Source organism: Arachis hypogaea, chromosome 1, assembly GCF_003086295.3.
Source record: "Arachis hypogaea cultivar Tifrunner chromosome 1, arahy.Tifrunner.gnm2.J5K5, whole genome shotgun sequence".
Taxonomy (NCBI): Eukaryota; Viridiplantae; Streptophyta; class Magnoliopsida; order Fabales; family Fabaceae; genus Arachis; species Arachis hypogaea.
The window spans coordinates 95240144-95267714 of NC_092036.1; the positions used below are offsets into that span (position 1 = coordinate 95240144).

Genomic DNA, 27571 nt, shown 5'->3' on the forward strand with positions numbered 1-27571 from the left:
GTTACCTAGGTCTTGGCATGCTTGTAATATGAAAAGATACTATAATTAAAAGCAAACTGCACTCTCTGATGTACTCTTTTTCTGACTTCATGGTTTTTTTTTTCCAAAGAAAGGGTTTTCCTGAAGGGGGTTTTTAACGAGGCATCAAAGTGGAGGCTAAGGGGCAACAATTTCTAAACCCTTGGTAGCAAAAAGTATCTTTGCAAAATAAATAAAGATCTTTTTCTACATCTCTTTGTAAATTCCATTAAGTTATTATTTCTACGAAACGTGCCGACTTAAACTCGACAAAACGTGAAAATCTCATAAACCGACCTAGCAGGTCGTTAGGATAAAACGACAAGGTACGAGTCGGTGTAAAGAGGTTATAAAAGCAGATCATGATAAATTCGGAAAATTATTGACTCACAAGTCAGAAAAATCGAGAAGAATGGAAATGCATCGCGAAAATAACCTAAGTTACAAACAATTCAAATAAGGAAAATTTGAATAAATAAGGAATGTCAAAAAGAGATAAAAGAGAAAAGGCAGAAGCTGTGTCAAGTCTTTGAAAATCCAAAAAATAGATCAGACAAAACACAGCTCGCCCAGACAAGAGGCTTTTTCAAAAACAAAAAAGATCAAAAGGGGGTTTTCATAAAAAACTTGAAAAGGCATGCATGCACCAAAGATATACTAAACCCTTATCCAAAAAAAGGTATTTCTAATTTCATTTACGGCCACAAAAAGCCAGAACATGTTAGGAGCAAACCACCACAACAACAAACAAAAATATCAAATTGTTTAAAAAACAAGGGGCTCACAAGCCGGGCCCCAATAATCAAACGTCAATTAGAAGGAAGAGTGCCAGCAGCCTTAGCGGCGTCAACTCGGGTCCGAGACCTCTTATTAGCATCTTGGACCTTCTGGTAAGAGGAGTTAGAAGCTTTCTTCACCATTTATGAAAAAGAGAAAAACAAAGAATTAATCTACAAATAAGAAGAAGTCGGAAATAGTAACTCGAAGAGATCTCAAAGTCGGAAGAAACCAAAATCAAATCGGAAATTATCGAAAGTCAACAACAAATCTACCTATCTGGGCCCGAACAAAGCCCGAAGACCCTTGGAGGAACTTCTTTGTGTCCAGATAAAGGGCACTCTCCCAAACTTCTCGGAGAAACACCATAACCGCCTCCTCGACCTCGTCCAGGTCATCCAGGGCGTATTTATCCACAGGAGAGGCCTCTAACCAATAAAGAAAAAAACAAGGAGAAGAATTTTGGTCTAGGAAAAAGGGGTGGAGACCGTCTACGACTTGAACTTTAAAGAAAAAGTTTTCAAAGTCATGAAAGGGTTCATAAAAAAGGTTGAAAACTTTTCGACCTTGGATGGTCTGGAAAGACACCCACTGCTGCTTATTATTTTGCCCACTGAAGGATTTAGTCAGATGAAAAAGATAGAAAAAGATTTTGGTGGAGATCAGAAAGTCCAACTCTCGACTGACAAGTTGATAGATTTTCATAAAACCTCAAGAATTGGGGTGGAGTTGAGTAGGGGCAGCTCGACAATAGTTCAAAACTTCTATCTCAAAGTCAGAGAAAGGAAGAGACAATCCAAGACGGGTGAAAAGACTCTCATACATGAAAAAGAAATGAGGTCCAGCATCAGCAGCCCTCCCAAAACAGGCCCGGTCTTCAGGACCCGGGGCAATCAATTTGTACTTAGACTCATCCTCCTCTAAAAGACAAATACTATGATGAACGCGAAGTTCGGAGAGATAGTTGGTGTCCACTAAGGATTCCTCTCCGAGAACTGTAACGTCCACCCATAGTGAAAGGGACTCAATAGAAGACATCCTCTACAGTAGGTAAAAAGACAACGAAACTTACAAAGAAAAATGGGAAGGATAAAAAACAGGTCTCTAAAAAGGTCTAAGTAAGTTCTTCAATAAAACAGAGTTACTAGGCCTACAGTCCAGTTCACTACAAACACGCTATACAATGCTCCTCTAAACAAAACGTACAAACAAAAGTATTCATTAATAAGAGAAGAGAGGAGAAAGAAATTACTTTTGCTTGCGAAGAAGGACAGGTGCGACAGCAACTAAGGTACTCAAAGAAGGAAGAAGTTTTCTTTCAGAACAGAGAGTATAGGCAAAAAGTTTTTCAGAAAGAAAACAAAGAAAGAGAGGGAAAAGCATTTATAAACACACTAGGGGCATAGTGATAAATTGACGCGATCCTTAAAGAGAGGCACTGTTACCAATGTAACTGCCACCCCATGTGTAAATGCGAAAAACTCTAATGGACGCGACGTTTGATTAGACGCGACTGTTGAAAATTTTTTAATCACATCGGTTTCCATTTCACGTCGGCTACAAGCCCGAGTTCAAATACTCGAATCCAACTCTTAAGTAAAAGAGATCGGATTCGAGTAGGGGCATTGTTCATACCCTGACCTAATACTAAGGTCCAGGTCCAAATAAGATAAAAAAATGCTAAATCCTTAGATTGGCCTCCCCATGCAACCGACTTCTTTCCAAGAGGTCGGATTCAATACAGACTCTACTCCAAGGAAGTCGGGATCGAAGATTAGCTGGCAGATAACACTTATTCAAATAAGTAACTGCCCCTAAAATCTCTCAACCCACTTTCAGGAGCCATATCTCAACTTTCCTAAGATAAAATGACGGTTATCCTCCTTAAAAGGTGAAACTATTCCAATGGTGGTTATTGGTTCACCACTATAAATACACTAACATCCCTCAGGTATCTCTAAGTTCCAATATTCTCTAGACCTACTTAGGTTCTTGCTAACTTAAGCATCGGAGTATCTTTATAGATACCACTCCCCATTCCTTCATACATACAAGTCGGATGGAGGCTCTCTAACACGGACTTAGTCGAAGGCTCCTCCATCAGACGATTGGGTCAGCCTAACAAATCCAGTTCATTAATTTCCGATTACCTATCGTAACAAGTACCATAGAATTTTTCTTTGTATATTTAATTGCATAGTTGCTACGAGATTTATTCTTTTATCATACAAAATTTTGTAATATTTTGCAATATTTTGTAAAAATCCTGCGACGTTAAAATTTGAAGTCAGTTGTTTTAATTTAATCTTTTTTTTAATGTTAAAATAAATATGCTCCAATTTTATTATTGACACATAAGAGACAATATACCATGGTGATTTTCTTGGAAAGTATCATATAATTTTCCTTTATATATTTAATTGCATAGTTGCTACGAGATTTTTCCTTTTATCATACAATATTTTGTAATATTTTTTAGTTTCATATAAGTATGACTATCTCTTTGTCATTTTTTATAAACTTAATTTTTTTAAAAAAAATTAATATAAAAGATTAGAATTTAATCACCGTTAATTTAAAAAACATAATATAAGGTAAATTAAAACATAAACAAATTAATTTAAAAGTTTCTTATACAAAAACTATATTAAAAAAATAATTATTCACATTATTTTAATTAAAAAATTGAAAATATCTATTTTTTACTAATATTAAAAAATAATAATTATCTTTTAAAAATGTTAAATACACACTAAATGTTAATTATTATGTATTTATGTATAAATATAAATTAATATAATTTATTTTTAATATATATTTTATATATAAAAAATCACAGTTGGTTATTCTCATGTCTTCATTGCATTACATATTTATATTTGTGCCAACAATATGTATAAATAAAAAAATAAATAAAGCGTGGAACGTTGAAGGCCGAATAGTAGGTATTTCTGAATTTGAACTAAACTAATTAAATTGGTTCTAAAATTAACGATAATCGGATCTAAGTCGGGGTATGTCTAAATCGAGCTCAACCATTATGTGCTTATTGAATGAGCCACACTTATATAGGCCATTAGATTTTATTAGATGAAAATCAAAGGCTAATATAAAACAAGAGCATTGATGGACTCTAATAAATATAGAATATCCTAGTATATAAATAAATGCTTTAAATGGCAATACTTTAATATATAATACTTTAAAGGACAACAAAATCTTTTATTCTTTAATAATTAAATATAAAATATATAAATACAAAATATATGAATATTTTTTATTTAATAAAATTAATTATTATGCAAAACTTTTTTATAATATTAAAAAATTATATTAAAATAATATTTTAAACAGTATCATAAAAATATAAAATCATTAAAATTTATTTTATATTACTTGATAAATAATTAGATTATTATATTCAAAATTTATTAACTAACTATTTTTATTAAAGATATTATTATATAATATAATTTTTTATAAAAATATTTTAAAAAATAATTTATTTAAAATATTATATATAATACATGAAAATATTATTTTTTATTTTTTTTAGAATATATTATTTTTTATTTTTTTAGAATAATTTATTTATTCTAACATTTTGTACCCACTTTAATTGGCGGGGCGGGCCAGCCCGTCCCGCTTAAGGTGCGGGCCTAGATGAGGCGGGGCGGGTTAGGGCGAGCCGGCTCGCATTGCCACCCCTAATATATATATATATATATATATAGAGGGGTGGCAAGCGGGGAAGCCTGCCCCGCCAGAAGCCCGCCCCGTCCCGCCTAGTGAGGCGGTCCCAAAATCTTAGCTCTCCCTGCCTAACGGCGGGTTGGCGGGCCGGAGGGCATAGCCCGCCAAATATCCTCTTTTTTTTTTTACTTTTAAATATTAAATAATATATATAAAGGTATAAAAAATCTCTCCTATTTTTTACTTTTAACTATTATAATTTCTAAAAGTATAAATAAATTATAATTTTTATATTCACAAACATTAAAGTCTTTATAATTATAAATATCTAATAAATATAAATATAAACCAAGTTTTCATCCAAAACATAATTATAAATATTGTTTGCAAAGCAAAATAAACATAATCCAAAATATGATTATAAATATTGTTTCTAAAACAATAAATATAATCCAAAACACTCAATTTTCATCTTCATTCTTATAAGTTAGGTTGGAGGAAGTTGGGTTTTGGCAAAAAAATTGTAAAAATACCCATTGCTAAAAAAACTAATCCCGGCGGGGAAACCCGTCCCGTTCCGCCAAAGCCTGTGGTTTAACTGATGCGGGTTAGGCGGGCTTTTGCTATTTGGCGGTCCTAATTTTTCAACCCAACCCGCCTTTTTTGGCGGGTTACGCGGGCTGACTCGGCGGGTTTAGGCCCGTTTGCCACCCCTATATATATACTATCTAGTAATTTTTTTATATATTAAATAATTATAATCATATAATAACATTGAAATCGGAAAACATATTAAATCTGTTACATTATAACTATTTAAAATATCATTTTAATATGATCTTTTAATATTATAAAAAAATTTTGCATAAAAATTTTGCGGGTTTGGCGAATTCTTTTAATTTGACCAGTTTTAAATCCTAATCCAACCCACCTTTTTTATCGAGTTCGGCGGGTCGGTCCGACGGACTCGACCCATTTTGCCACCCCTGATATATATTAAGAAGATTATCACATATTTTACTATATAAAGGTAGAAACTTTTTGTTCTAAAAAATATAAATTAAATAAATACAAAAAATATAAATTTTTTTATTCATTAAGATTAATTATTATGCAAAATTTTTTTTATAATATTAAAATGATATTTTAAGCTATAATATAAAAATATAAAATAATTAAAATTTATTTTATATTACTTAAAAAATAATTAGATTATTATATTTAAAATTTATTAATTAATTAATTTATTAAATATATTATTATATTATATAATTTTTTATCAAAATATTTATAAAAGTAAAATTTATTAAAAAAAATTATATAAAATATATAAAATATTAACTTTTTTATTTAGGTATGTATTTAAAATTATATTATTTATTCTGTTTTTATAAAAAAATAAAAAAATAAAAAATTAATATTTTCATGTATTATATATAATATTTTAAATAAATTATATTTTTAAAATATTTTTATAAAAAATTATATTATATAATAATATTTTTAATAAACTTAATTAGTTAATAAATTTTAAATATAATAATCTAATTATTTGTTAAGTAATATAAAATAAAATTTTAATTATTTTATATTTTTATGTTTGTTATAGTTTAAAATATTGTTTTAATATAATTTTTTAATATTATAATTTTTTTTGCAATAATTAATTTTAATAAATAAAAAATACTCATATATTTTATATTTAATTATTTAAGAATAAAAAATTTTGTTGCCGTTTAAAATATTGTGTATTAAAATATTGCCATTTAAAGTATTTATTTATGTACTAGAATATTCTATATTTATTAGAGTCCATCAATACTTTTCTTTTATATTAGCCTTTAATTTTTATCTAATAAAATCTAATGGCCTATATAAATATGGCTCATTCAACAAACACATAATTGTTGAGCTCATTTTAGACATACCCTCCCATTCGAACCAAACCGATAATCTTTGTTAATTATTGGTTTTTTTTTGTGACTCTGTTAATTATTGGTTTGGATATTGATATTAGGAGTGCAAAACTCGAACCATTCCGTAAATCTAATAATATATTAAAAAAATAAAACAAATATATATATATATATATATATATATATAACTTTTTGTGATTTTTTATTACACTTTTATATTTTCATTAAATAAAGATTATTCACTATTAGAATGTTTGAATTTTAATGTTTAGTTTTTAATGTCTTTGATGTTTAATATATTTGGATTATTTCTATTAATGTTAAATATTTATTGTACTTGTTGAATTTTTAAAATAAAAATTTAGTCGTTTTAATAAATTTTAAAGTCATCGGATACCCAATTATCCGAATCGAACCAATCTAATTTAATCAATTTGATTTGATTCGAATACATGCACAAAAAACATAAATTCAAACCAAACCAAATCTATTAAAATTTAATCGATTTGGTTTTAATTTCACTTGAACTCGAACCAAACCGACCCGTATCCACCCTAAAGAAAAGACAAAGTAAAGTCATTTTAAGCGTTGTAACTTGTAGGGATGGCAATACCACCTAAACCCGCGGGTACCCACCCCGTCCCTACCCGCTCGGGGCGGGTAATTACCCGTCCTGCATTGGAGCGGATTTTTAGCGGGGCGAGTTTTTGGGAGAAGCGGAGCGGGGTCGGATTTAGGTAATACCCGTTCCGCTATATATATAATATATATAATTTTAATATATAATATGTATAATATATATAAAATAATTAGTAAATAATTAATAATATTGTATCATATTTAAATTTTTACTTTAATTTATGTTATATATGTGATGATAGTTATATAAATTTTGAAATTTTTAATTTTATTTATTGGATTTTAATAATTATAGGGGCAGATAGGGGCGGAGCGGGTATCCGCAGAGACAGGTTAGAATTCAATATTTTACTATTTACGGGTAGAAACAGAACAAGTTCTACGAGGATTGTTATAGATTGGGTAAAACAAAAACCCGCCCCTACCCGCCCACCCATAGTAACTCGTAATTTGCAAGTACACTGTACTTGGTGGGAGTACCAACCTACCCCAGCGGCACCTACTTCACAAATCATAACAAACAATGGAGATGCTATGAACCGAAGCAATCAAACTCAACTTTTTCTTCTCCCTCTTATTAACAAAAGTTTCATTCTTAGTTTCTTATCCTTATTCTTATATATTACTTACTATAAGAAATACATGTATTGCAAGAAAAATATATTGTACACTATACACATATATTCCACTGCAAAACTTTGTCATACACAGAGGTTCAGAAATTAATAATTAAAGCAGTGGAAATGGATTTACGGTTGCAGCAGGTAGGAGTTGAGTTGGTGGCTTCCACTTGATCATGATGTAGAGTTATGCTCAACATGTTCCACATAACTTCAACATCTCTGTACCCACACATTTGCACATCGTCTCTCAGCTTCAGCAACCCAACATCGCCGCCGTATTCAACCCCACCGTTGCGTACTCCTTCAAAGACATACTAATGTGCTTAATTGTTTAATTCAAAATTAATAACGATAAGAGATTGCTATAGATAGATAGAGGAGGAGCTAGCTACCAGATTTGCGAAGCTTGATTCTTGTAGAGAGCACAGACCAAGTTCTTCTGATCTTACGCCACCAATCCATATAGCGATGAGACAAAAGCGGTTATATAAGTAATGTGTGAATGTCTTTATATATATATGATATGGTGGTGGTGGAGCTAGAAATTAAGAGAGAAGAGACACCGATTAATAGTATATAGCATATGAAAACACGTTGTGCCAAGCGTCTTGCGGTGGTGCATTACACACTCCAGAATGTGTTAGTGTTACCAAGGAGGGGGTTTGGCTTCTCTCTATCCCTATTATATATCCTACTTTAATTCATTTCTTCCTAATTCATTCTTAGTATTATGGTAATGGTGGTGCCTAATAATAATATATTGGTTCGGCTGCTCTTGTCACATTCTATGAACCTCTTCAATAGTCCACGTTGCACGCCTACTCACATGACCATCCCACCTATTCAGCAGCCCACCTCTCTTTCATTTCAGGTTACCCTTTACTTTAACCATAAATAAACTTTAAAAAATGCTTAATTGACTTGTAAGTTAATTTGGATACACAATTAGAATTAAGTGTGTGTTTATATTACAATTTATAAACAGAAATTTTTGTAAAATTGAGGTTATAAATTTGATTTTAATGAAAAGTAAGTTTATATTAAAGTAATTTATATTTGATATTTTTTATATCAAAATAGATTATAATAAAATAAATATTGTTTAAATTACTCTAATTAAAATCACTTTCAGATAAAAAATTATTAAAATAGACATCAACTTAAATAATTTTTGTATATTATTTTATCATTTTAATTTAAATATTTGAATAGAATTTATTAATTAATTTTATAATAAAATTAATATTTATATACTAAAATAAAAATAACATATAAAAATTGACAAATATATTTTTAATTAAAACTATAAAAATATAAATTTTAGATGGTACTAAGAATAATAAAAAAATTTAATATTTATCTTGATAGTGTTTGAAATAAATTAAAAAAAATTTGATAATATTTTTTATATAGTATATTTTTAGTATTTTTAGTACTCTTTTTTAGTATGTTATAATTTTTTATTATTATTTACGATTAATTTTTTGTTTAATTTACTTTATCTAATAGGATCAATAAATTATATTATAAAAAGATAATAAAAAATAATACAAAAAAATCACAATTATAAAAATGTATAATATCAAACAAATAATTAACAAAAAATAAAAATAAAAATAATAGAAAAAGAGAGTTGATAAGAATTTTATAAATAATTTAATAACATGTATAAAGGATAAAGTTGGTAAAAGATAAATAAAGATTAAATGTTAATGGCTAAAAGTTCATTGGTAAAACACAAAAACTTAAAATTGTTGTTACTTACAAATGTGATTTTGAATGCGAAATCACTTCTGCGTTCATGAATAAAAAATTTGTCAAACCAATGATCAAGTTTTCAAGAAATCTAAACTTACTTTTTGTCTTTCAACGTGTTTATCAAATACACTTAGATAGCTCTACACAAATATGGCTAGGATATGATGCCATAACGTTTGGATCATTAAATGCTCCCATAACAAAACATGTTTTTTAAGGTTTTATAATAATTTTTAAATAGTCCTTTTTTAATTTTAATTATAAATTAACCTATATATTTTATTTAATTATAAAAACTATTTTTTATTTTATAAATTATTATTTTATCATTCATCTATTATGTTTATTAACAATCAAAATAAAAAATAATAATGAATTAGATCTTCCATTGATCGTAATAAACTTTTTTGCCATTCCAATCGATTAAAAGTTTATATTTGATCCGTGACGTCCGTCAGTGTTTCTTTGAAAATCAATCGATTAGAATATCAAAACAATCGATTGAATTTCAGGTCATAACTCAATCGATTGGAAGACATGTTATCACAAAACAATCGATTAAAAATTGCAAAACAGCATGGTTTTCGCCAAAATCAATCGATTGGTCATATTACCCAATCGATTGAACGATGACTAAAATGTGAGTTTTTTAAAATTCAATCGATTGCTTATACTACACAATCTGTTGAATGCTTCAAAACAACCTGAGGTCTCACAATTCAATTGATTGGTTGTGTTATCCAATCGATTGAAGTCATCAAAACAATATGGATTTGCACAATTCAATCGATTGGTTGTGTTACCCAATCGATTGAAAGCTTTTACAATTTTTTTCTATTTCTATGCACTATAGAGATATTTTAATTTAAAAAACTCATATTTTTATGATGAAGTAATGTTATTTTCATTTATTATTTCAACAACAATGCCATACAAATTTTATGTCTTGTGAATTATATTTTATTTTATATAATTAATTTATGTAAAAAAATTTCATATCTTTTTGTTTGTTTGCATTCTATTATATTCTTTTCATTTGTTCAAGATTTGACCTCTCTAATGAATCTTGACTAGGAAAAAAAAACACCATGCAATATATATCAAAGCATTTTAATAATCTGTTCATATATTGCTAAGACATATACGAAGTATATATATTACAAATTTTTAATCAATTCTTTCTAGATTAACAATGGAAGCCCCCTTTCCAATCCTCCATTAGAGGAATAAGAGTTTTAGACTTATCATATTCAGATTTTACCGTTTCCTCAAGATGCACACGATCCGTTATTTTCTCATTGTAAAGCTCTAATAACGTTACTTTCATGATGTGCTCTGCATTCTAAGCCTCCAATATATCGAACATCTGTTTCACAGCTCCGGAGATGACACCAGCATCACTCGGCAATTCGCTATTCTGCATGATGAAGAGCACAGAAGGATAATTGGATTTCAATACAAAACATTTGAACAGACATAAAAAGTAATTAAACAGGAGAATATTGAATATCTCCTACACCACCGATATCCCTGCACCACCGGTATTTTCAGTTGGGGGTGTTTGATATGAATTTCTCAAAAAGGAGAAATATTTCAAACAACGAATTCCCGGTCAAAATAAGAACATTCATTACCAGTCAATACATGATTTCAAAAAAGGGTAAGTCAAGAGACATTATAACTACCCAGGCATCGAGTTATAAGCATGCACCACTCTTTCATGATACATAAAGAGATTGATACACGATTCTAAGGGTGGGATTGAATAATTGATGATAGATTATTCACCAATTTATAATGTTAATATTAAAGAAAAGATAAGATTAAAGTATCCAAATCAAAATAAAGTCTTAAAAATTGAAGATAGAATTTTAAAGTTAAGATAGATGAATAATAAGATAATAATTTATAAAAAGGATAAGAAAATTGAAAATGGCGTAGTACACAATTCAATCGATTGAATTGTGAGACCTATTACTTTGGAGCATTCAATCGATTGGGTAGTATAAGAAATCGATTGAATTTTAAAAAATCAACATTTTAGTCATCGTTCAATCGATTGGGTAATATGACCAATCGATTGATTTTTGCGAAACCTGAAATTCAATCGATTGTTTTAATAATTTAATCGATTGATTTTCAAATAAACACGGTTTCACAACCCTCACGAACGTCACGAATCAAATATAAACTTTTTATCGATTGGAACGGCAAAAAGGTTTATTACGATTAATGAAAAATTTGATTCGTTATTGTTTTTTATTTTGATTGTTAATAAACATAATAGATGAATGATAAAATAATAATTTATAAAATAAAAAATAATTTTTATAATTAAATAAAAACGTTATGGGACCATCGAATATAGTGCCCACAAATATCAACCAATTTTTGGTGACTAAACAAAAAGAAACAAAGAAAAAAAAAGAGATTATCCTAAATCAACAAGCATAAGATGCTGAAGCTCATCACAAGGTTCTGACCAAATAACATGAGTTGGATTGGTCTTGACCGCATATCTCGCCAGCCAATTGAATTGGTCTTGACCGCATATCTCGCCAGCCAATCTGCCACAGCGTTAGCATCACGGGTAATCCATTCAAAATCCACAACCCAAGGTCTTGATAGAAGCTCCTGTATCTTCTGAAGAATATCAACCACATCACAATTTAGCCCATTTGCCGGATTTTTTAAAATGTGCAAAATGTCAAGAGAATCTGTTTCGCACATAATATCTCTCAAGCCATAATCCCAAGCTAAAATCAAACCCCTCCAAACAGCAAAAAGCTCACATCTGACGATAGGCCCTGGAGGATAGCTACTAGAACAACCCGAAATCCAACGCCCATTAGAATCTCTAATAACACAACCAATTCCTGCTAGGTTCCAATCAGAAAACAGACTCGCATCACAATTAACTTTAAAAGTGTCACCTGTTGGAGGTTTCCACCTCCTTCGATCCTTGAAAGTTATACACTTGGTACTGGCAGACTTTCTTAAATCATTAGCAGTAATCAGAGCCATAGCAACAACCTTATAGTTTGACCAATGATCTCCATTATTGAAAATATCATTGCAACGATGCCTCCACACCCACCAAAGACCCGCCCCTACAATTGCCTCATTGGCCGGCATGACCTTCCGAATCCAAAATTCCAAGGGAGTACCTTCAAATGAATCAATAAGCAAAGGATCCAACATTTGCCAAATGCATCTTGATTTCTCACAATCCCTAAGACAATGCTCCATTGTTTCCAGATCTGCATTGCATCTCGAACATCTGTCCGAATCAGTTAAATGACGCTTGAACCGGAAGGCATTTGTCGGAAGCGCATTTTGTAGACCCAACCACATCATCATCTTTATCTTCTCTGGCAAATTAAGGCGCCAAATCCACCCACAGTTGCTATTTTCGATCAAATTCACTTTCTTTGTCAGGAGCCAACGATAACCTTCTCGAGAGCTATAGGCTTTTAGTGATGCGGGCCACCAAATCCATCCGGGCTCCGATTCTGACATTAAAGGAGGCCCAAGACTGTGAAGAAACTGTTTGATCTCATGAGAAATTGGCGTTACAAGCTTATCCCCCTCCCAAGTACCATTGCTCCACAAATCAGCAAGAGAAAAATTTGTTTCAAATATGTGAACATAAGACGTAAGCTCACAAAGTTTGCTAAGAGGACTCCACTCATCATACCAAATCGATTGTTGCATATTTCCCACATTCCATCGAAATCCTTCTTTTAAGATATCATAAGCCTTTAGAATATTCCTCCAAGTAGTTGAGGCATTGTGACAATGACTGCTGCCCAAGTCCTTGGAGTTCTGGAGGTATTTGCGAGTTAGAACCTGCACCCACAACTTGTTCTTATTATTCAGACAATCCCAAACCAACTTGCCAAGTAGAGCCATGTTCGCACAGAGAGTATCTCTAACACCAAAGCCACCTGCCTTCTTAGAAGTTATAGCAATGTCCCACTTGACCAACGGCAACCCTCTCCCATTCGCTTGACCTTTCCATAAGAACTGACGCATCAAAGAATCAATCTTGTCGCACGCATACTTTGGAAGAAGGGAAACTTGCATATTGTAAACTGGAATAGAAGCCATCACCGCATTCACAAGACAGAGTCTGCCTGCCTTGTTAAGCAAGCACCCTTTCCAACTAGCAAGTTTTTTCTGTATCTTGTCAATGACCTCCTGCGCCATCTTTCTAGAAGCCCTATCATGAATAATATTAACTCCCAAATATTTTCCCAGATTTTGACAAAATCAGATACTAGAAATCTCTAAAAGCACCTCTTTTCTTTTCGCTGAAACATTCTTAAAACATTAAGCCTTAGATTTATGGAATTTGAATTAGTAGAATAATTAACTCACTAACGAGTAAAATAATAATAATTAATTTTCTTTTGAAACAAAATACACGGATTCTAGTTGACTTTTTTGAACATTTGTACACACACGTAGACTAGCAGGCCAAGATACCTAGGGGTGTCCATGGATCGGATCCGATCCGCATATCCGCGGTGTTTATCCGAATCCGATCTAAAAATTGCGGATATGGATCCGATCCGCAAGGCTTTCGGATCGGATCCGCACACTAATCGGATCGGATTGCGGATTTTGTGTTGGTATCCGCATATCCGATCCGCATATCCGCGTATCCGCAAAATTAAAGAAATAAATAAATAAATATTCTTTTTATGTTTTATTTCAATTAATAATTATCATATATGTTATATTATTTTAATTTATTATTTAAAAAAAGTATGTTTAATATTATTTTAAGAGTAAACATATTTAAAAGAATAGAAAAAATGAATTTTATTGATATTTTTTTAATAAAAATAAGCCTTTAAAAATAATTTTGTGTTTTGCGGATATATCCGATATCCGATCCGATCCGATCCGCAAATGTGCGGATCGGATCCAACCTTAAAAGTTGCGGATATTGGATCCGATCCGATCCGATGATTTTAATGCGGATCGGATCGAATTTTTGGCCATATCCGATCCGATCCGATCCGCGGACACCCCTAAAGATACCAGTTATTTAATTGTTAGGACAAAAAAAAAAAACCGCGATTAGGTGTTTCCGTTAATTTATGATGTACCGATAAGATAATGGTATTCCCTGAAGATGAGGAACAGCATCAATGGCACTAAACCGTTACCACTTCCCTCATTTTCGACCCGCCTCTTCCCGACAATGGCCACTCCTTACCTCCATTCACCACCGACCGCAAACCCTATCCTCCACCACTGCTCTGCCACGTCAAGCCTTCGAAACACGGCCATTCCAACTTCCACTACTCACCACAGGTTTGATCTTTCTTTTTTTTCGAGATCCGCACCAAATTAAACATTTCTGAAAATCTTGTGAAGCTAACTACTTCTACCTTTCGTTTAGGGTACAACTGTGGTGGCTAACATGTTTTGGTGATATTTGGTGGAGATGGTTTTCTAGAATTATCTCCTTTTACTTGCTCTCTCTCAATCTCGTTGCTGCACCTTCTGCCTATCCAGCTTCCTCTACTTCTTATGCCTGCGAGCACATTGATGCTTATTATTCCCCTGTCATGCATTTAAGAGGTGAACCACTCAAGAAGAAATTGAACAGCATCGTTGCCCCTCACCATTCCTTGTCTTATCAAGAGGTCCTTCCGCCTCTTAATTGTGTACGACACTTCATTCAAAATCTGTAGATCTGAAATTATTACAATCTAATTTACAGGTGTGGGATGCTCTCAAGATTCTTGATGCTGCTGATATTGATAATCCAGAAGCTTCTTCGGGGATGTATGGACTTTGTAATTTCATTTAGTAATGTCTTTTGTTCATGATATGTAACTGATTTTTCGTGTATGCTCTGTGCAGAGTGGAAATATACTCATTGAGAGTTGTCTCAAAACGATTGTCAGGAAAACCGCAGGGATGGAATAGTGAGTCAACTAAACAATTTGTTGGACTTTCCATGTAGGATGTTAGTTTCTCACCAATCTTATTTACCTATACATTTTTATCAGTTGCTTTTAGTGCTTTCTGTAGCATGCCTTGTTCCCTCTTGATGATACCATAGGGTAAATATACCATAGCTACCAATTTTTGTGCTAGAGAAGATTTATTTATTTATTTATTGGTTGAGAGTTTTTTTTGGTTTTTTTTTTTTTTTTGTGGGGGGGGGGGGGGGGGGGGATCAATCCACTCATTGACATTAAAGCTTTTACAGGGGAGCATCTATGGCCTCGTTCTTATGGGTTGATGGGAGGTCCTGCTTTGACTGATTTACACAATATTCGCCCTTCTGATGTCAATGGTAAGAAAATCCACTGCTCGGTATTTAAAAAAATCAATATTGCCATTTCACTTTATATTACAAGTTTCTTGCAGTCAATTCATCAAGGGGAAATAAGTATTATGGTGAATGCATGACTAGCTCAAACAAATGTTTGAGTCCAGCAAACAAAGAAGCTGCATTGGACACTGAAACAGACAAGCAGAGGTGGGCACCGCCTGCAAGGGTAATCTTTTCTGTATTTTTTGAGCAAATTGTAGCTAATTTCTGATCCTGTAATGAATTGAAAAGAGATCTGGCTTGGCAGTACAGTCATATCCCGTATGTCACTATAGTCTTGTCACTTCAGAATTATAGCACCTGAGCTTAGCCATTTTAGTTGGACACATTGGATTTCTATTAAATTGTTCTAATTGATGTTCATGAGTAACTCGAATGGTACCTGGAGAGCTAATATCAGATGTTAAAGGATGATCATATAGGTAAGTACTTAAATCAGTCTGTTTTCCAATTAGCTGTGAGCCTGTGATGTCAGTTCATATGGACATATTTATTCAAATTTTGATTTGGATATACATTTGAAGTTAGACTAATTAACCTCAGGTTAGAGGGGATATCGCAAGGGCTTTAATGTACATGGCAGTTGCTTATGGGTTTCAGCAACCGAGGGGGAATCCAGGTCTTCGCCTCTCAGATACTCCAAATATTGGTAGGTTGGGCTATTGTTTTCAACTTTTCATTCAGCTGCAATGCTTAGATTGCTGACCAAAGTTTCCCAGCGGGAATGTATATGCTTTGCATGTTTCTCAAAATTTCAGTGTGGTTTATCTTGCTTCTTGTGTATTTGGTTTTGTCAACCCAGGGTATTCATTTCATTAGACAGTGATTTTATCATCTCTTGTTTATCCGTGAGTAACAAACTTGGCATCTGATATGACAAGCAATACAATTCGATTTTCATTTCTCGAATTGTTTTTTCGTTCTTTTATAATAAGTTAAAATAAAAATAGTAACTTCTGAAAGAAAATATCTTCTCAATCTGTTTAACTATATCTTGTGCTGTCATTTTGTCAAATTGATGCTTAAGTATTTCAAGAAAGAAAATTGATGCTCTCTAGCTTTCATTACTTTTTTGGGCAAGGTAAATTTATGCTATACCTTAAAGTTGAAAGGGAAGTAACAATTGTGTGTTTGGTGCAGAGAACAGGGAGATGGGGTTGCTTTCCACATTATTGAAGTGGAACGAAGTGGATCCCCCTTCGAGGGAAGAGAAGTTGAGAAATGAAAGAATATGCAAAATGTATCAGCATAATCGGAATCCCTTTGTAGATCATCCTGAGTATGCTAATCTTATATGGAAATGGAAGCCAGTTGTTTCAAGACCTATTCCATTTAGTGATAATGATAATAATGCTATCTCATCAAAGACGAGTTACCTAGTGTCTCCATCAACAAACTTATGCCTCACGCATCATAGTGCTTCCTCCTTTTCATTCTCATTTTTGTTTCGTAAAAGTAAAATGTGTGTATAGATATTTCCTAAAGGAATGTATATTATTCGCCTTTTTTTTGGAGGAAAACTTTGTCTTTCTCATGTGATTTATTGACTTTATTTTTTTAATTAAACATACATTTATATTATCTCGGCCAGCGCATATATCAACTTGTTTACAATATGGGAAATTTTATGAATTTCTTAACTAGTACACCTTGAACACTATGTTATATAATATTACTACCTAACTAAATTAAATTGGATACTAATTTTAATATTCAGAGAACGCATAAAGATTTCTTACACCATTCAAATAATAGATTACAAGAAAAAATAAAAAATCAGTAAAATTTATTATTTTTATCATCATTTTTAGTCACTAATCTAAATTATTTTAATTTAATAATTTAATAATATATTTTTAATTTATATTTTTAAATATTATTAATTAATTATTATTAAAAATAATAAATTCGATTAACACTCTAAATATAATTTTTTGTATTTATATAAAAAATACATTAATTTTTAAAATAAATAAATTTAATTTTAATACATTCATAGTATAAATTATTTTACATAATTATATAATTACATTTGTTTTTTGAATTATCATTTTCGAAATCAAATATAAAAAAAAATATTTTTACTTATATAGTATTATCTAATTGAAAGCACAGCTAAAACTATTAAACTACCTTATAATTCATCAAAATTAAATTGAAAAAGTAAAACATAAAAAAGAAAAGAAGAGAGTATTTTCTTTCCCTACGTTTAGGGTTTTTCGAAAGCTAAGTTTAAATCCCTAAAAACCCCCCAAAATCCCTCTTGGCCTCTGTAATCTGGGCTCGTCAATCTCGTCTCTCCACTAGGTTAGGGTTTTCTGCATCTCCAAGTGCTCCCCCGATCCCAATGGAGAACGATTCCGAGCAACAAATGGGTCGTTCACTGGTAAAGCAGCTAGCGTGCTGCAACAAAACCACCCGCGACAGGGCTCTCCGCGTTCTCCTCAAAACATGGCTCCCTTCCCTCTCCGACCACCTCTCCGACGACGACGCCAAGAAGCTTTGGAAGGGTCTCTTCTACTGCTTCTGGCACTCCGACAAGCCCCTCCCTCAGGCCGAACTCGCCAACCGCCTCTCCTCTCTCCTCCTCTCTCTCTCCTCCATCCCCTTCTCTCTCCAGTATCTCTCCACCTTCTTCCTCACCATGCGCCGCGAGTGGCCTTCCATTGACGCCCTCCGCCTCGACAAGTTCTACCTTCTCATCCGCAGGTTTATTTCTACTCTCTTCTCTCTCTTGAAAAAGAATTCATGGGATTTGGAACTTGTTCGCCGGTACGTCGACGTTTTGGACAAGGGCACTTTCTCCGCCGAGGATAAGTTTCAGGGTAGTAATGGCGTTAATTACCATTTTGCCACTGTTTTTCTGGAGGAGCTTAGGCCGTTTCTGCCTGTTAGAGTTGAGGTTCTCGATATTCTGTTTGCACCGTTTTATTCTGTTATGGGGAGGGTGCCTGATAGGGTTTTGTTAGGGAAGATTAAGTCTGGCTTGTTTGATGTGTTGCTGAAGAATGGGAGGAGATTGTTGGAGGCAAGGAAGGCTGGCGAGGAGGTTGCTTCGGGGGACGATGTTGCGGTTCTTGGGACTGTGGGTTTGGTTATGGGGTTTTCTGGTAAGCTTTATGGTATTGGTTCAGATCCTGGGTGTTGTCAAGGGAATAGGAAGGTATTGTTTGGGCTTCATGAACAGTTTTTGAAGCTTGAGAAGGATGCTGCCGCATCTGGATTTGAGTTCTCAATTCCGGATTCTGTTGATCAGGATGATGATGAGGAAGTCTCAATTTTGGTTCCCGTTTGTAATGGCATGGAGGTGGATGCTCAGGAGGCCAAGGTGGAGGGCGAGGACCTTGCTAATGGTAAGGTGTTGAAGAAGTGTAAGAAGGATAATAAGGTTGGTGGTGTTAAGAAAGCAAAGAAGAAGAAGAAGGGTGGCAAAGCCGAGGATGACAGTGAAAATGTAGCTGATGAGAATGGTGGGGATTTGAATGGCAAACAGGTTGATGATGAGGGCACTCTACTGTTGAATGAGGCTGTGATGTCAAACCTCCAGAAGCAGTTTGAGAAGGTTGCTGCTGAAGAAGGTTTAGATGATGATGGAGTTGCAAGTGCCTGTGATAGTCCTCATTCTACATCTGCTGGAGCTATGTCTAAGAAGAGGAAGAGAACAAAAAATTTGAAAGGAAAGAAGTCCCAGGATTCTGAAATTGATGGTGGAGATGCTGATGATGACGCTGCTGTGGCAATGAATGGGGAGAAGAGCGCCAAGAAGGTAAGATTTTCCATGAAAAGTAACTTGGTGTGGAAGCCACACACTCCTTTACCTCCTCAGAGCTTGAGGTTGCCTCCTTCTGCTGCTCCCAGAGGAAGTGCACTCAAAAAGGGTGTGCCCCCAGGTCCTATCAGGGAGATGCTTTCTCCTACCAAGAAGCCAAAAGCGAAGAAGGCGAGGAGGGTCATTAAGGGTGTTGTCGGATCTGTCAAAAGACTGAAGAAATTAAGAACTCGTTCTGCATGATTTGCTTCGTATGGTTATACAACTTTGTTTTGACATGATTGTCTTCCTTTTTTTTTGTCATTATTATGAAATTCTTGGGAGTTTATTTTGATAATTGATTTCTGCACCAAGTGAAAGCAAATTGACTTGGAGTTGAGGCCATGCCTTCAAGATTGCGATGTTGTTTAATATGTAGTTCATCTACTTCTCACTATCATTGCTTGATATGCCATGTTTGTTGTTCTAGTGAAATGATTTCAAGTGCTTCGCATTGATTCTTTTCCTTATGTTTTGTGGCTGAAAGACATCACTTGGTCATACTAGAGGAGGATAAAAGCTTTATTGGTTTATTAATTTTCAAAATTTTTATGTTGTTTTCTTGTTCATCCTCTCAATTATCAGAGAGAATTGAAATTATTGCGAATTCGGCATCAAAGCCACAAGAATTTTGTAAGAGCCATTTTGAAAGATGTGGATAGTAATTAGAGTATTTGTATTATTTGTAAATTGCATGGGGGGCTTTGTGAAAGAGTCAATCAGCTGCGTCCCTACTTGCCACTGTGTTATGTTTAAGGCTGATGAGAAATTGAGAATGATGGTTCTCTGATTTAAATTATGTTGGTGTTATTTGAATGATACCCTGCTTCTGATGATTAACAGGGAGGTCGAAAGGGTCTGCGGAAAAGGTGAGTGCTGATTCCTCGGTCGTAATGAAATCAACCGGTTTACCTATGGCATGGTGTGTTAAGGTAAAGCGCATTTGGATTTGCAGTGCTCTGGTTCTTCCACTGGGTGAAATTATAAGATAATCAGTGATAACTTTCTTATGTTGAGGCAGTTGATTTTATAGGTGTTTTGAGTTTCTGTCTCTGTAAATAAAAGTAGCCCTCTCTTGTCGAAACATAAACATAAAAATTCAATTTTGGTGCTATAGATATTGTAGGAAGAGCTTACAATTATCATTTTCTTCTTTTATGTCGTGTTCATGGCCCATAGATTTATAGTTACAATATTTTAAGGTTTTTCTTACATTTCTTTCCTCTCAATCTTGAGCTCAATCACAGAATTGCAGAACTAGTGATAATCTCAAAAGTGTCTAACCATTGAAGAATTTGTTTTAAACAAAGCGCAGTGTGTAATATCAACTTCTAGTAGTACATAAATTCGTTCTTTTCTGGTCAAAGCATAACTTTTTGGTTCCCAGTTCCTCATCATGTGTTTTCGCTTTCTTCTCGAGTTCATTCAATGGAATGAATCCACGGTCACGTTCGAATGATGAATAATAATAGCTTATGGTGATGGCTATTTTGCATTTAATTTGTGATTGTGATTGTGATTGCTACGAGCTAAGGCATCAAAGAATCTCATTTGCATTGTGTTGGGGTTGTGTCACTGTGTTTAGCAACAGAAGAGGTTTAGAACATTAAACTTGGTCGTCTTATTACTTAGATCTGTATTTGTACTGAAACATTCAAATATATGTAGGTAAACTCAACAATCGGCCAAGTTTCTATGCCAACATTAATTTGGAGGAATTATCTTTAGCCTTGACCAAGCAAGAACGTAGATAAAACATCATCTACCTCATGGTTCTACTTCTAATATGTGTTTATTTGACCCTTGACTTGTAGAAGAAAGAACAGCCGTTAATTCGTAAACATAGTCCACATTTCTTTTATAATGTTGTTTAACAATCTAAACAAGTTTATTATTCATAACCAAAAATTACAACGAATCTGAATTGCAGAGAGTAGAATGCCTAATAAATAAAGTATATATAAAATATAAACGGAAGATCCTAGGTTTTTTTTTTTGTTTATTCAATTTATACAAGACAGGGCAAAGAAATGATAAGAAACGTGTTGATCATGCAAGGGTGCATTCAGGAGGAAGGCCTTGTGGGAATCGTTTGGTATCAGTGCAGTAATTGTAGATCATGTAGTTCTTCTGAACCCACTGGATTCTTGCTTGCCCAGTTGAGTCAAGTGACTGAGTGAACCATGATTGGCCTTGTTTTGAAGAACAAGAGGAGCCTGAAGAAGAGGTCCAAACACAAGCTTGTGCATTGAAGCCTTTGTATGAGGCTGTGAATGGGGCTTGGGTCCAATCAGTCTTCACAAGCCCACCCCTTGTGGCCCAATCTTCTGCGTCCCATAGACTTGAGTATATCCTCATTGCTTGATTCTTGGGAAATGGAACTCCTTTTGATTCCCAATTCTTGAACTCCCTTATTGGTGTGCCGTCCACAGAGAATCTGACGATAATAATATATAGTTATAGTTATAGTTAAATAGTTAATAATAATCAATATTAGTAGAGAGAAGATAGATGGTAATGTGGTATATGCATACATGATGCTTTGAGGATTCCAAAGAAGAGAATACGTATGGAAGTCCTTGGTGGGGTCGAACCATAGATGGAACTGTTGTTCTCTGTTGCCTTTCCCTTGCGTGAATACATTCGTGTGCAGAGTGTATGGTTCACCACTCAAGTTCCCCAGAAATTCAAAGTCTATCTCATCGTGAGTGTCACCAAGTGAACTTAGCTGCAACCAATCAGATGCATGCATATATGGTTAACTTATGAATTAAGATACACACATAAATGCAAGCTAATTAAGGATATATTATATACTTACATAATAGGCTGTGACTGTGCCTGCTGAATTACCAGGAACAAGTTTAAGCTGCATGTCGATCTTTCCAAACAGGTACTCGTTCCGGGAACGGAAGCCGGAGCCGGAGGCCTTGTCAAGGGACAGCGTCAGAAGCTGTCCGTTGTTGAGGACTTTGGCACGGTCATTACCCCATGTAATTTCAAAGTCTTGGTTGAAGTTACCTGCGGATGCAGCAACCGCAAACCCTATAAGGAGAACAATATTAATAATAAGTACCTCAATCCCCATATTAATTATGGTTCCCTTAATTTGATTTGGTTGGAAAATAGGAGGCAAATATGTATAGAGAGAGAGAAGGAAGCAAAAGAAGCCAAGAGAAGTATATGAGTGATCGATGATGTGCATGCAAAGTTATATATATATAGGGAATAGAAGGAGTGTGTATTAAGAGATTGAGAAGGCAATTATGAAAGTGAGGGGTCATTGGGTTTTGGAAGGTGGTGGTGGAAGTGGTTGAGAAGAAACTACAAGCGTGTAAGAACAATGCAAATAGAAGAAAGAATTGAGTTGACTTGGCTTTCATGGAATGGCTGCCTCAGCCCTCAGAGGTAGGGACCATGCCAGCTATATAATCAGGACTCATCTATATCCAAGTGCTATATATGTATGTATTTAACTAGATTCAATTTTAATAGCTCTTTTTGTATGATGAGTTCTTAGGACACACATTGATTTTTCTACCCACTTGAAAAATTATCGGATGGCAGCTGTCTAGGTTGTACTAGTCTTCTTTCAGCTGATTGTATCATAAATAGACAAATACATTATATGTGATGCTTGTACTATTCAATAATAAATATGTAACAAACATACATGCATACAATCAGTTTTAAAATTGTGAATAGTAGTTAGGTCAATGAATTAATAACCTTCATGAGCTCTTAGCTTCTTAGAAATTGAAATAATTCGTACTATAATGTCAAGGGAGGGGGGAGAGTAGTTTCAAACGTGGTGACGTACATAAAAACAATGGTCTTAGTAGTGTTCAATGGATTATTATTTACGAGTTTATAAAAGGAATCACCGGTTTATTTGGACTTGGGGCTATATATATAATAAAGTTAGAGAATAATAGAGAAAATTAGAAGTTTCTAGTTTCAAGCTTTGTGCTAATAAGATTGGGTCTTACGCTGGTCAAATGTTGCTTTCGTGCAAAGCTGGTTACTAGTAATATATTTAGATGCATTTCTCACCATTTATGACAAGTAGAATATCGCATACGCTTCTTCTTCTTCTTCTTCTTGGCTGGTGTAGTCACTTCTGACTTTTGATCCAACCTTCTCTCTTTTCTCATTTCATTTATTGTCTCAATTTTAATTCATTAGGACGTTATTTCAAATTTTTCCCATCTGTGCATGTATTGTATATAGTATATTATCGGAATCACTCAAATAAACACATTTAAAATATATATATTATTTTAAAGATATTTTTTAATAATTAAAATTTAACATATATAATCAATTAAACCATGTTATTTCTATCATAATTAGATTGGAAAAACTGATTCAGTTGAAAAATTAATGAACCAAATCTTAAACCAATCTAAATTGATATCTTTTTTTTATAGAAAATGATTACAATATTTTTATTATAAAAAATGACTAAAATACTCTTATATTTTGAGAATTCTAAATCTTAACTCTATAACGACAGAAAAAGAAGAGAAGAGTTAGGATTTAGGATTCTCAAAATTAATATAAATAATAAGAATATTTTATTTATTTTCTATAATAAAAATATTGTAGTCATTTTTTATAAAAAAATATTAATTTAGACCAGTTTAAGATTTTGTTCATTAATTTTTTTGACTAAATCAATTTATCTGATCTAATTTTGATAAAAATAATACAATTTAATTAGTTATATATATATATATATATATATTAAATTTTGATTACTAAAAAGCATTTTCAAAAATAAAATATTTTAGACGTCTTTATTTGAGTGTTATGTACTCTCTCTCTTTTTAGTATACATACTTTAATGCATAACATATAAACTATATTATAGTCTTTATGATACTAATTTTTAATTCACAATACTAATACCCAACACATTATTCAGCAAGAACTAATCATGCTAAATTACTTTGAAGCTCACTAGTTATAATATATTAGTTTTGTTACTTTAGACCTACTTTTCAGTTTTCACATACACAAATATATAAAGTCATCACCATTTTAATGTCCTATCTTTTCCCCCACCAATATAATTGATATTAAAGAATAATATTTAAATAAATTGAATTCAACCAACCTATGAGTTAGTTCAAGTAATACATGTTGGCTTTCTTTTATGTAAATTTTAAGGATAAGGTCTTATATTTCGAAAATTTTCCATTGAAAGAGTTACTCCCATTATAATATGAAATTTTCAAACTTATGACAAGAATAAGAGAAGATAGAATATTATTCTTTTATTATGTGATTTGTGTCGAGCACATAATTTTCTTGATCAGCATCAAAATAATGACACAAAAAAAAAGGGTGGGTCATCATTTCATAGCATCGAATATGTACACGAAAAAATGGGCAAAAAAAGAAAGCATCTATGTTGGGGTGGTGAGGACCACACGGAAGAAGTGGTTGCAATGTGAGTTGAACCAATTAGATTCTCACCAAAGATAGTTTCATTCATGTCCCTAAGTAATTGCAATCTTGCTGTAATTGACTTGTAATTAATTTCTTTCCAAATCTTAATCTCATCCTCATGCCTGCCTTACTTGATAAATAACAAATCATAATATATAGAGGTCTTAAAAGACATGAAATACTATATAGTTGTTCACCACTTATAATTACTATATCATATCTCAGCTAAGTGCTACAACTATGCTTCTAACAATAATTAATTATTTAATTCACTAACCAATGAATTAACAATTGAGGAGGAAGCTTCGTGATTAAAACTACATTTAAACATGTTTAAATAACAACTTTGTACATATCAAAAAGTAGTAAAAGGACATCATAGATTTTAACATTCACATTATTTGTTGCATGGTTGTCTTCCATTAACAATACCAATACCTAGATTTTGGCTCCTTCGGAAAGGAGATTAATTCCTTTTTGAGTATATATATAGATACAAAGATTTCATTATCTAATTTATATTTTAAGTATGAATACAAACGTCTTATACCGTGTTGATATATATTACGGCAAAGAGTAACCCCACTACTAATAATTAACCAATAAATACAAAAGTAGGCGCTTGCTTACTCTTGACTAGTTTTTGTTCTACAAGTATTATCCTCTAACTGTTAAAATTTGTATTTTTTTATATCTCTTTAAATTTAATCTATAAATATTACACCTCTAGCTGTTAGAAAATTATCATTCTTTTCAAAGATATGTCATAGTAGTTTTACATGCATATACTTTAAGTATGTTTGGTGGACACCAAATTCAGTAATTAAAATCAATTATTAATATAAACTATATGTTAAAAATAAATTAAATAATATAAATATATTTATATACAAATACATAATAACTAATTTGATAGTTAATTTTTATTATGTAAATAGTATTTTTTATATACACAAAATAGATATTGGATAAAGTATGAGCGAATTGGCTTGTGTGAATGTGATATGAAGAATGTAAGTTAGCAATGAGTACAATGATGTCATTTAGAGTAAAAAAAAAAATTACTGATTGTTATTATATTATGTTTCGTTTTGGGTGTATGATTTTATTATGGTTAGACTAAATTTTTGTTTCTTTTTTTGTTATCCTTAATAGCAATGACAAAAGAAATACATAGTTGTTATAGGTTGATTTTATTTCTTCCTTTTAGGTCGAGCTTGTATCGAACAATCTAAAAAAAGATATCAAATAAAGTAAAGGATGACTTAATGGGTTAGTTCAAAGTTTTAAGGAAATGGTTGTACCAAATTAAAATGATTAAGTGGGAGCAGCATTAAACTTTAATAAAATTAAACTAGAATTAATGAGTTGAACGAGTTTTGGAAAAGATCAAGTTCACATATATGATTTGTAGGCTATAATCAAAGTTGATTCAGTAATGTCTATGGGTAAATATAGTGGGGAATGGATCTCTCAACTTTTTTTTAATTGAAGGAGTAAAGTGTAATTTTTAATTTTTTAATATTTTTTTAATCTCACTTATTATAAAATTAATAATAAAAAATCACTCTTTATCCTATTAAATAAAAAAAATTGAAAAGATTTAATTTTGTTACAGTATATATATATATATATATATATATATATATATATATATATATATATATATATTTATTGTTTAAGATATAACACGATTTTACCACTATTTTAAACATATGACAATACATTTTAATTTGATCACATATTTTTCTTTCTTTTTCCAAAAATCATGATTTGACTTAGATACAAAAGTTTTGAAATAATATTTTTATAAGTGATCAATTTTATTTATTAATGATTTTGTTTCATTATTATTTAAGATTAAACTTTTATTTTATTTATATATTAATTAGGACAATTTTTTAAAAATCCATGGAAATAGATTTATTTCCAGCAGGTTTTGATTTTGTTGAACAAAACTTATTATAAAATTAAGATTTTGTATTAATAATTTTAAAAATTCTTGCCATCAGAACTATATAATATATATTAATTAAAATCATGATTTTATTTTTACACGTTATTTTAGATAATTTAATAATTTCTTCTTTTAACTCTTCAAACTTTCTAGGTTATTTCACAATATTACTTTTTATAATTTTAGTATATTTTCCCAATCTTGTTAAAGTTTCATAATTACTGTAAACACTATAATATCAAGCATCTTATTATAATTAAGGCACCTTTAATCAACTATTAGTAGCTTGGATATTTTTATGTTTTTGTTATCTAGTTGCAAAGTTGAAACGGATATGCTTGTTCCTAAAGGTGATTTGGTGAAGGGTCAATTCTACACTTGAGTTCATGTCTATCTTTGACAACAGTTGCATAGACCAGCTGGTTAATTGACTCACTTAACATAAGCTTAAATATATATGTGACCCAATTATTGTTCGAGTCAAAGCAATCTTAATTGGTTACTCTCACGAATAAGGCATGCTGCAATACAATTCTGTCTTCAATGATTGTGTAAATCAAATATTGAGTA

The 27571-nt window shown here is 32.2% G+C and overlaps 3 protein-coding genes and 1 non-coding gene across 8 annotated transcripts; 2 read left to right on the forward strand and 2 right to left on the reverse strand.

Annotated features, from left to right (window-relative positions):
• Window positions 1-7580: 7580 nt before the first annotated feature.
• LOC114924434 (uncharacterized) lies at window positions 7581-8522 on the reverse strand. The gene is made up of 2 exons (XR_011880572.1): window positions 8059-8522; window positions 7581-7967 (listed from the first exon to the last, which is right to left on the reverse strand). It is a non-coding gene; the product is annotated as an uncharacterized protein (transcript).
• Window positions 8523-14508: 5986 nt separating this feature from the next.
• On the forward strand, window positions 14509-17363 carry LOC112697250 (uncharacterized). Of its 4 annotated transcripts, none has more exons than XM_025750355.3 (8): window positions 14509-14749; window positions 14838-15084; window positions 15162-15226; window positions 15305-15369; window positions 15648-15743; window positions 15818-15948; window positions 16326-16431; window positions 16923-17363. In XM_025750355.3, exons 1-8 carry the CDS (start codon window positions 14568-14570, stop codon window positions 17252-17254), a joined length of 1224 nt encoding a protein of 407 aa, XP_025606140.1. In that variant the 5' UTR covers window positions 14509-14567; the 3' UTR covers window positions 17255-17363. The 4 variants fall into 4 exon arrangements, with proteins under 4 accessions (XP_025606140.1, XP_025606154.1, XP_025606146.1 ...); XM_025750369.3 differs by having other exon boundaries at window positions 16930-17363; XM_025750361.3 differs by having other exon boundaries at window positions 15657-15743.
• Window positions 17364-17930: 567 nt separating this feature from the next.
• On the forward strand, window positions 17931-20748 carry LOC112697272 (uncharacterized). 2 transcript variants are annotated; one of them, XM_025750379.3, is made up of 2 exons: window positions 17931-19802; window positions 20434-20748. In XM_025750379.3, exon 1 carries the CDS (start codon window positions 18130-18132, stop codon window positions 19792-19794), a length of 1665 nt encoding a protein of 554 aa, XP_025606164.1. In that variant the 5' UTR covers window positions 17931-18129; the 3' UTR covers window positions 19795-19802; window positions 20434-20748. The 2 variants fall into 2 exon arrangements, with proteins under 2 accessions (XP_025606164.1, XP_025606173.1); XM_025750388.3 differs by having other exon boundaries at window positions 17931-19548.
• Window positions 20749-21442: 694 nt separating this feature from the next.
• On the reverse strand, window positions 21443-23472 carry LOC112697317 (probable xyloglucan endotransglucosylase/hydrolase protein 23). The gene is made up of 3 exons (XM_025750445.3): window positions 22412-23472; window positions 22125-22318; window positions 21443-22027 (listed from the first exon to the last, which is right to left on the reverse strand). The coding sequence occupies exons 1-3, from the start codon at window positions 22793-22795 to the stop codon at window positions 21640-21642; spliced, it is 966 nt and encodes a 321-aa protein (XP_025606230.1). The 5' UTR covers window positions 22796-23472; the 3' UTR covers window positions 21443-21639.
• Window positions 23473-27571: the final 4099 nt, after the last annotated feature.

What these genes read in the sequence shown, in the direction of transcription:
- LOC112697250 (XM_025750355.3), top strand. Translation starts at nt 14,568, where the DNA reads ATGAGGAACAGCATCAATGGCACTAAACCGTTACCACTTCCCTCATTT. An exon ending in ATTCCTTGTCTTATCAAGAG is followed by an intron (nt 15,085 to 15,161) that starts GTCCTTCCGCCT and finishes TCTAATTTACAG; the next exon opens with GTGTGGGATGCTCTCAAGAT. An exon ending in GGTGGGCACCGCCTGCAAGG is followed by an intron (nt 15,949 to 16,325) that starts GTAATCTTTTCT and finishes AATTAACCTCAG; the next exon opens with GTTAGAGGGGATATCGCAAG.
- LOC112697272 (XM_025750379.3), top strand. Translation starts at nt 18,130, where the DNA reads ATGGAGAACGATTCCGAGCAACAAATGGGTCGTTCACTGGTAAAGCAG.
- LOC112697317 (XM_025750445.3), bottom strand. Translation starts at nt 22,795, where the DNA reads ATGCACATCATCGATCACTCATATACTTCTCTTGGCTTCTTTTGCTTC. An exon ending in GCACAGTCACAGCCTATTAT is followed by an intron (nt 22,319 to 22,411) that starts GTAAGTATATAA and finishes GATTGGTTGCAG; the next exon opens with CTAAGTTCACTTGGTGACAC. An exon ending in TGGAATCCTCAAAGCATCAT is followed by an intron (nt 22,028 to 22,124) that starts GTATGCATATAC and finishes TATTATCGTCAG; the next exon opens with ATTCTCTGTGGACGGCACAC.